Raw genomic sequence first — 9,693 nt, forward strand, 5'->3', positions numbered from 1 at the left:
ACCTGTGAGCCAACCCATGCCAGGATAGCTGCTTTGTGATGTTCATCCCAGCTGTGTCCTGCTGACTCAGAGCTGCTGCCAACACAACACAGGCCCAGAGGGTGGTGATGACAGGGTGATGACATAGTCATCAAGGGCAGGTGAGCCAGTGTAACAAAGATGGGAGGGGCTTCAGGGGAGGATCAGTGGGTTCAGAGCAAACTTTAGGGACACTGTCCCCTTGAGCTAAGGTGGAGACTCCTCTCCCCACAGTCCCGACCTGGGAACTCTGTAAGGTAGAAGGCCTGAGCCCCAAGCTCCCTTTTCCACAGGCAGCTAGGCTACTTTTAGACTGATGGGATTTGGGGGCAGCTGGTGGAGGGATTTGCAGCCAGGCAGTGAAGGAGCCAGGCATCTCCCCGACCCGGCCCCCTGGGACTGGATAGGATAGAGGCACAGCCCCACCCTCCCAAGGCAGAAAGCTTCCATCCGTCCTCCCGGGCCCTTTCCCTGCCCTGCCTGTCCAGAGCTACTTTCCAAACCCGCTAGATGTCCCACACCAAACCCTACCCACTGATTCCATGGCACTCCTGAGAAGCCTGGGCTGAGGCCCCTACTTGGCCGACCTTCTTCTATGTCTTGCAGGACAAGACCTGGATCACCATGGAACTTCTCCTCTTTGTGGGGGTCCTTGCTGGTATGTACCCATGGCCTTCTACTCCTTCCTGTAAGGCACAGGCTATGTAGGAGGAAGTGAGGGACAGGGGAAGTGTGGAGTGAGGAAGGAGACAAGAAACACTGTCGGGAGTGGAAGAAGGGGTCCCCCCACCTGTTGTTGTTGTTGTTAGGTACAGTCTAGTCGGTTCTGACTCATAGCAACCCTACGTACAACAGAACAAAAGACTGCCTGGTCCTTTGCCATCATCACGATCATTGCTATGCTTGAGCCCATTGTTGCAGCCACTGTCAATCCATTTCATCGAGGGTTTTCTTCTTTTTCACTGACCTTCCACTTTACCAAGCACGATGTCCTTCTCCCCTCTCTTAGACTTTGTCATGTGGGGTCGCTATGAGTCATAATCGACTCGATGGCACCCAACAACAACAATCGAGTTGTTCTGAAGATAAAATGAAACCTCAAACAGCTCCATACTCTGGAGAGGGACAGTGTCTGGTACAGAGTCAGTGGTCAGTAATACATGCTAGCCCTTGCCCTTATTAATGTTGTTGTTAGCTGCCATCAAGTCGGCCCCCTACTCATGGTAACTCCATGCACAATGGAACGAAACTCTGCTGGATCCTGCACTTTCCCCATGGCCGGTTTTGGATCAGATATTTGTGATCCATATGGATTTCATTGGCTGGTTTTCTGAAGTAGATCACCAGGCCTTCCTTCCTAGCCCATCTTATCTGGAAGCTCCGCTGAAATCTGTTCAGCATCATAGCAACATGCACACCTCGACTGACAGACGGGTGGTGGCCGTGCGTGAGGTTCATTGGCCAGGAATCAAATTTGGGGTCTCTAGCCTGGAAGGTGAAAATTCTACCCCTGAGCTACCGATGCCCTCTCCTTGTTACGCAGACACCATTTCCCCTTGAGGTGTCTGATCACACAGAGAAGGGTGTGGTGAGGTGCAGGCCCAGGAGGAGCAAGAGGACAAGGGCAGCAAAGGCAACAGAGGCACGTTATTCCTGATACTGGAACCAGCCTTACTCCCTGCTCCTCTATAGATTATTTTTTAAGTAACTCATTTATTAAAATATTACATATTCATATTAGAAAATTTAGAAATACTAAACAGCAGGAAAAGGAACATAGTCTTTGTCAACATTGGATTATTTCTTTAGAATGGGTTCTTGGGATTGGAATTACTAAATCTTGGGTGGTGAAAAACTGACAATTCCTGACGCCTCCTCCTAAACTGCTTTTCAAGGAGTATCAATAGAATTAATTGACATTCCCATAAGCACTAATGACAGTCTGTCTCATAGTCTTCCTTGGATTGAATATTATCAATTTTAAACAAAAATGATACAATAGTATAGCCCTTTAATTTACATTTTTATTATAACAAATATAAATGTGTTAGCATTTCTTGACCAACTGATTGCTTCTTCAAAGTTGTCCATATTCCTTTTCTACTAGGAAACAGTTGATTGTCTTATTTGTTCTGAGAGAGTTTTGTGTTAAAAATATTAATTATTTTCTCAGGTACATTTTTCTCTGCTCACTCGGCAGTGCAGAAAGAAGACCCCGCCCCCTATTTGGTGTACCTCAAGTCTCACTTCAGTCCCTGTGTGGGCGTCCTCATCAAAAGTAGCTGGGTGCTAGCCCCAGCCCACTGCTACTTACCGTGAGTGGTGGCACCCCCAGTCCAAAGCAGCTGCTGCTCCTTCTACCTCAGCAGTCCTCAAATGGGCCATTTTCCTATGGGGACATTTGACAATGGTGGAAGACAACATTTTTGTTGTCCCACTGGATGGTGGGGATAGTGCTTCTGGCAACCAGTGGAGAGAGGCCGGGCACAGGTGCTGCTGGACAGTGCCCAGACAGAGAACTGCCCACTCAAACACCAGCAGTGCCCTCACTGTCAGGAGCCCTTCTCTACCTATTATGCCTCCTCAACTCCCCTCAGTGTTTTTCAAGTTTTTTACTGGCAATATGAATACACTGTATCAGGTAGGGGTCCCCCAGGATGCTGACAGTGTCCTCACATTGGGTAGATTGAGAAGTGTTTAATGAGGGAACTATTTACAAAGGTATGGACAAGTTATGCAGAAAACACAAAGAACAGTGAAGTCCCCCCAGGGTTGCTGTTAGAAAGATGTAATTACCACCTGTTATGGTTAAGGTTGTATGTCAACTTGACTGGGCCATGATTCTCAATGCTTTGGCAGTTGATTTTGACTTTTTACTGGGCCTTAGTAGAGACGGAATGCTTAACCATGGGCCACCAAGTCACCGTGCAGCCTGAGCTGCCCGTCATGAACTGGGTGTTGTCTGACTCACAGAGCCATAAAGTCAGACATGCACAGCAGCGCTCCATCATTAAATGGAAATGGTATATACAAAATCGGGCCCAAGCAGGATCTGAAGACACAAGTAAGTTACACGAGAAAGTGGCCCAAATGCCCATGGTCTCCACTCCTGTCACATTACATTCCATCTCCCAGTCTGCACCTGTGACCTCGTGGGAAGTTCTTTATGATCATTTGACTGAGGAAGAGAAAACTCATGCCTGGTTTACAGATGGTTCTGCGCAATACACAGGCACCACTTAAAAGGGGACAGTGGCAGCACCATAGCCACTTTCTGGGACCTCCCTGAAGAACAGTGGTGAAGAGAAATTCTCCCAATGGGCAGAACTTAGAGCAGTGCCCTGGGTTGTTCACTTTGCTTGAAAGGAGAAATGGCCAGATATGCAACTATATACTGATCCATGGGCTGTGGCCAATGGTTTGGCTGGATGGTCAGGGACTTGGAAGGAACAGAATTGGAAAATTGGTGACGAGGGGGTATGGGGAAGAGGCTTGTGGACGGACCTGTCTGAACAGGCCAAAGAAGTGAAGATATTTGTGTCTCATGTGTATGCTCACCAAAAGGTGACCTCGGCAGAGGAGGATTTTAAAATCAAGTGGATAGGATGATACATTCTGTGGAAACCAGTCATTCTCTTTCCCTAGCCACACCCATCATTGCCCAATGGGCTCATGAACAAAGTGGCCATGGTGACAGGATTGGAGGTTATGCATGGGCTCAGCAACATAGATTTCTACTCACCAAAGATGATTTGGCTACAGCCGCTGCTAAGTGCCCAATCTGCCAGCAGCAGAAACCAGTACTGGGTCCCCAATATGGTACTATTCCTCAAGGTGATTAGCCAGCAACCTGGTGGCAAGTTGATGCATTGGACTGCTTTTATCACGGAAACGGCAGCATTTCATTCTTACTGGGATAGATACTTGCTCTGGATATGGATTTGCCTTCCCTGCATGCAACACTTCTGCCAAAACTACCATCTGTGGACTCACAGAGTACCTTATCCACGGCCACGGTATCCCACACAGCATTGCCTCAAATCAAGAGACTCATTTCTCAGCAAATGAAGTGCGGCATTGGGCCCATGCTCATGGAATTCACTGATCTTACCACGTTCCCCATCATCCAGAAGATGGCATGACAGAATGATGGAATGGTCTCCTAAAGACACAATTATGGCACCAGCTAGGTGGCAATACTTTGCAAGGTTGGGAAAACATTCTCCAGGAGACTGTATATGCTCTAAACCAGTGTCCAGTATATGGTGCTGTTTCTCCCATAAACAGGATTCATGGTTATAGGAATCAAGGGGTCAAAATGGGAGTGGCACCACTCACCACTACTCTTAGTGGCCCATTCGCAAAATTTTTGCTTCCTGTCCCTGTGACCCTATGTTTCGCGAGTCTCTAGGTCTTAGTTCCAAAGGAAAGAATGCTCCCATCTGGAGACACATCACTGATTCCATTGAACTGGAAGTTAAGAATGCCACCCAACCATTTTGGGCTCCTCATGCATCTGGATCAATGGGCAAAGAAGGGAGTTACTGTATTGGCTGGTGTGATTGATCCTGATTACCAAGTGGAAATTGGTTTGGTGCTGCATAATGGAAGTAAAGAAGAGTATGTCTGGAATACAGGAAATCCCTTAGGGCATCTCTTAGTACTACCATGGCCTGTGATTGAAGTCAATGGAAACTACAGCACCCCAATTCTGACACAACTACTAATGGCCCAGACCCTTGAGGAATTAAGATTTAGGTCACCCCACCAGGCAAAGAACCATGACCAGCTGAGGTGCTTGCTGAGGGCAAAGGGACTATGGAATGGGTAGTGGAAGAAGGTAGTTCTAAATACTAGTTATGACCTCATGACCAGTTGCAGAAACAAGGACTGTAAATGTTGAGTATTTTTTCCTTGTATGTGTGCATCAAATGTTTTTGTTTTCTTCACCTATAAGGTATGAGATGTAAATGGGGCTAGTGCATTTTTGGTTGTAGACATGTTAGTTGCATCATGTTAGGTGCAAAAATGGCTTTGTAATTGTCTTTATTTAGAGATTATGTATGGTTTAAGGAGATGTGTCCAGATGCCAAGTCAACAAGGGATACACTGCGATGGTTAAGGCTGTGGTGTCAACTTGACTGGGCCATGATTCTCAGTGGTTTGGCAGTTATGTAATGATTTAATTTGGCAGTTATGTAACGATGTTACTATCCTCTATTTTGTGATATAATGTAATCACCTCCATGATGTGATCTCATGATGTGATCAATTGTAAGGGGAGTTTCCTTGGGGTTGTGGCTTGCATCCAATGTATATGGATGTTCTGGCAAGCTCACTAGCTTTTGCTCTCTCTGTGTCCTGGAACCCAGCCTCAGATATCACCCTAGATCTAGAGGGGCAAGAGAAAATCATGGCTCCAGGAAGACAGAGAGAGGGAACTACCTGGAGATGCACCCCTTGCTCAGGGACCCCATGTGTGGCCACACTTCAGGAAGGGCTGGGACAATGAAGAGTCCATCTTCACTCTTCTCCTTGCAGCTTCCTTCTGCTGCTTCCCATTAGGAACACAACCAGTGGGAGCCCAGAGGTCAGGCAAGCCCATGACTGATCCCATGTGTCCCTTAGGAAGGTGCAGAGCAGGTGGAGTCAGGATGTAAGTGGATCTGGCAAGAGGCCAGGAGATATCCGCACCTGGTCACCTGTTCTCCTGCCTCTCCCATGGGACAGGCTGGCTCCAGAGAGCAGGGACAGAAGCAGTCTCTGCCAGGTCGCGTTCTCTCATTACTGGAGCTCAGGTTAACGGCTCTACCACCCAGTGTGCGAATGGGTCTCTATGACTCCATCTGTAAAATGTGGACAAAAACAGCATCCACCCCATAGGCTTGCTGTGAATATTGAATGAGGAGACCAGATAAAACAATTGGCATGGCACCTGCACATTATAACAAATCAATACCTTAGCTATAAGGATGATGATGACAATGATGATGCTGATGACAATGATGATGACAATGACTTTCAGCCCCTTCTCCCCCCAGAAACCTGAAAGTGTTGCTGGGGAACTTGAAGACCAGAGTCAGAGATGGGACGGAGCAGGTGATCAACCCCATCCAGACGGTGCGCTACTGGAACTACAATCACAGCAACCCCCAGGACGACCTCATGCTCATCAAGTTGGCCAAGCCAGCCATCCTCAACCGGAAGGTCCAGCCTCTCCCCCTCGCTACAAGCAATGTGAAGCCAGGTACCAAGTGTCTGCTCTCAGGGCTGGACTGGAGCCACGACAACAGTGGTGAGTGCTTCAACCAGGTGCCGGAATTCTCGGTTCTCCCTGCAGATGGCTACATGCCCATGGTTGTGCGTGAAGGAGGGCAGGGACCATAGGAGATCCCACCCGAGGGGGCTGTCACAGGGGCCCTGCCCAAAGGCCACGCCACCACGTTCCCCAGGGCTGAGAGCTCTGCTGCCTCGCCCTTGGGTTTTGGCCGGCAGAGGCCACTCCATCCGGGAGGCTGTGCCCCACTTCCACGTAGCACACAGCTCCAAGAGCATGAACAGGTCTTGAGAGCATGAACCCTGTCCTCCTCCAAGACAGACCTGGGAGAAAGAAAACTGCTTTCACCATCCTCAGCGGTACTCCCACGAATGTGCCTACGGCCACTTCTCCCCGCTTCCTCATCCCTTATCCCCACCCCTCCACACACACACACACACACACACACACACAGAGAGAGAGAGAGAGAGAGAGAAGACCAGTGAGACTGTGGGTGGGGGAAGGGCTACGTGACAGCTGTGAGCAGGAGGGCTCCCTGGTCCCACCCTCCTCAGGCAGGCACCCCGACCTGCGGCAGAACATGGAGGCCCCCGTGATGTCCGACAAGGAGTGCCAGCAAACAGAGCAAGGGAAAAGCCACAGGAACTCCTTGTGCGTCAAGTTCGTCAAAGTGTTTGCCCGCGTTTTGGGGGTAATCTTTTCTCTATACTCAGCTTTAATGTACTTGTACGTTTGGGTTAATTAATGATGCAGTAGCACAACAAACAAAAAAACATGTAGAAAGCCCCCACCCTCCATAACTTCACAGGCTCTGGTAAGGCTGCTGCAAGCCCTATTTTTTCTTGGGTGACAGCTCTCCCTACGGAATATGGTCCTTCACTGTTGTTGTTGGGTGCTGTCAGGTCCAGGCCGACTCACTGCAGCCCATGTGGCAGAGTAGAGCTGTTAATCCACACAGTGGCAAATGAAGTCGGGAAAGCTGGGCATTATTTTTTTTTTAAATGTCAACTTTTTACTACCCGAAAGGGACTTCGCCAGTTGGACTCCACGTGTTTTGCACCTGTGTGTCAGCTTCGATCTCCTGAGGCAGCAGACTGTTTGATCTCCCCAGCAGCAGCAGCAGTCGATGCTGCTGTTTTCTGTCCCTTCCTAGCCTCCTGTTTTTGATTTGTTTTGTTTTATCATCTGTAGCGTATTTCTGCCGAGCAGAATTCTTTGCATAAGGCTTAGAAGGGAGGACAAGAGTAGCCCCTCCCCTTATGGAATAGCCTCAGGTGACGCCTGATGCTCCATGAAGGAGTTCTTCCTGCTTCCCTGCCCAGGCCCCAGCCTCTGCCCTTGTCCTCTCTTCAGTTCTTCTCTGCTGCCAGTATGTCCCCAGGTTATTGGGGCGGGGGAGGGGGAGGCAGGGAAACAGGAGTGGCTGTGATAGGGCTGGTCAGCAGGGAACCATGTGCATCCAGGTTCCCACTGTCCACCCCCTGGTAGGAGGTGGGTGTGATAGGGCTGGCAGGTAGGTTCCCACTGTCCAGTGCCCTCATGTCACATGTAAGCTCTAAAGAGGCTTCTCCTCTAACTTTCTCAAGGTCACACAACACTGGTCACAGCAAAGCTAGCCCAGGCCCCAGGCCCCTCATGACCTCCACTGTGCTGCCTTGTGCGGGGGAGGAGGGGTGACAGTGACTGGGGGGCGTGGGCACATGGAGGACAGTCTCTGACACCTCCTCCTCCCCGCACAATCTCGGCAGGAGGTGGCCGTCGCTACCGTCATCTGCAACAACAAGCTGCAGGGCACCGAGGTCGGGCATTTCATGGGGGGCGACGTGGGAATCTACACCAACATCTACAAGTACGTGTCCTGGATCGAGAGCGTCACCAAAGACAAGTGAGACTTCCACTGTTGTACCACTGCCCGCTCCTACACTCAAAATAAAATCTCCAAACAGAAGTCCAGCAGCCTGCATCCTTGTCTGTGTCTCTGCCCACGTCATACACACGCTGAAGAACCAGGGCTGAGCTAAGGTGACATGAGCACTGGCTATGCTCTGCTGTGTTGTAGTCATGCTTAGGGCGTGTGTGACACGGCTGGTAGGCAGGTCTCATCCCCTTTATACAGAGGAGCACGGTGAGGCCGACAGAGACTACTTATCACCACCCAGAGCTGGTGAGTACTGGAGCCTGGAGCAGAACCAGAGTGTCAGCTCCCTGATCTGTGTCTGGCCTCAGTGTGGAGGGAGCCTACCAGCCACGGCACATGGTGGCTCTGTCCCGGTCACCATCTTGCATCCAGAGCACAGTAGGCAAGACCCATCCTAATCAGTGTGACCACACGTTCTCGGCCGAGGCAAGTGCTCCACTGAAATAGAATAAGTGGCCAAAGGCGGAGAGCTTGAAAAAGACCACAGATGCATCTATTTTAATCCCCATTTTAAGGTTTCTAATGGTGTTGGTCTACATCCTTAATGTTGAACCAAGGATAATCTTTGGGACAAAAGTTTATAGTTTAGGACAACCAGCCCGAGTGCTATCAGAATTTGTATTTATCTGACCCTCTCTGAGGCAGTTACTAAGGGAAGAATTGACTAGAAAGTACCAGTTCACGCAGAACTGAGTTAAGAGAGCAATTAAGGCTGAGTGGAGAAGTTTGAAGCTGGTTTCTTCCAAAAAAACAGTGAAAGAAAGCCAGTACAGACAAAGAGGCAACTAGGTAGAAAAAAAGCTTCCTCTGTTTGGGAAACAGCAATCACACCACTCTCCATTCCTTGTAGCCATGAAGTAAATGTTCTCTTTCTGCTTCTTCCGGGGCAGAGAGCAGTCAAGAACACTAACTACCCAGGAGGCATCAGAAGAGAAAGTCTGGCATCTGCCTTTGGTTAGTTATTTAGGGAAAAACTGTAACATTAAGTGTTTAAAATATGGGATGGCTGGTTAATGCCCAGGAAAGATTGTTTATAATTTTAATAGGACATTTTTTGAAAATGTGGCTGACTTCTGGTCAAACTTTATAAATAAACTTTGCATATTAAAGTAGCATTCACAGTCAAGCACTGACAAAAAATTTATTCAGATACAATTGACCCAAATGGTATTTAAACGTAAAAAGAAAGAGGGGATTACAGCTCGGAAAGGAAAACACTCAGAGAATATGGGATGCAAATATTCCATGCATGTCTTGCTCTTAATGGGTGGGCAAAATAGAGTCCGGTCAGCTGAGTCTGGGCAGCTAAGAGCACCATCTTTGTTATGTCCCATGACCCTCTCCACAGGGGAGCAAAGCCACTGGAAGAAGAATCAACCTTCAACTGTTGAACACAAAAGACATCTTACAGCTGGAGAGTCCCCAGTGAAAGAAGTAAGGAAAATATTCTTGATTAAGGAAGATTTTTACCTTGTCATTC

At 48.7% G+C, this 9,693-nt stretch overlaps 1 protein-coding gene across 2 annotated transcripts; it reads left to right on the forward strand.

Moving 5' to 3' along the window:
* Window positions 1-642: 642 nt before the first annotated feature.
* PRSS37 (serine protease 37) lies at window positions 643-8,184 on the forward strand. Of its 2 annotated transcripts, none has more exons than XM_049894293.1 (5): window positions 643-676; window positions 2,192-2,333; window positions 6,060-6,313; window positions 6,850-6,986; window positions 8,044-8,184. In XM_049894293.1, exons 1-5 carry the CDS (start codon window positions 643-645, stop codon window positions 8,182-8,184), a joined length of 708 nt encoding a protein of 235 aa, XP_049750250.1. The 2 variants fall into 2 exon arrangements, with proteins under 2 accessions (XP_049750250.1, XP_049750251.1); XM_049894294.1 differs by having other exon boundaries at window positions 6,060-6,310.
* The last annotated feature ends 1,509 nt before the right edge of the window (window positions 8,185-9,693 follow it).

This window comes from Elephas maximus, chromosome 8 (assembly GCF_024166365.1).
Source record: "Elephas maximus indicus isolate mEleMax1 chromosome 8, mEleMax1 primary haplotype, whole genome shotgun sequence".
NCBI classification, from domain to species: Eukaryota; Metazoa; Chordata; class Mammalia; order Proboscidea; family Elephantidae; genus Elephas; species Elephas maximus.

Coding starts and splice junctions, on each gene's coding strand:
- PRSS37 (XM_049894293.1), top strand. CDS start 643: ATGGAACTTCTCCTCTTTGTGGGGGTCCTTGCTG. Junction 2,334..6,059: donor CCAGCCCACTGCTACTTACC/GTGAGTGGTGGC, acceptor TTCTCCCCCCAG/AAACCTGAAAGTGTTGCTGG. Junction 6,314..6,849: donor CTGGAGCCACGACAACAGTG/GTGAGTGCTTCA, acceptor CACCCTCCTCAG/GCAGGCACCCCGACCTGCGG.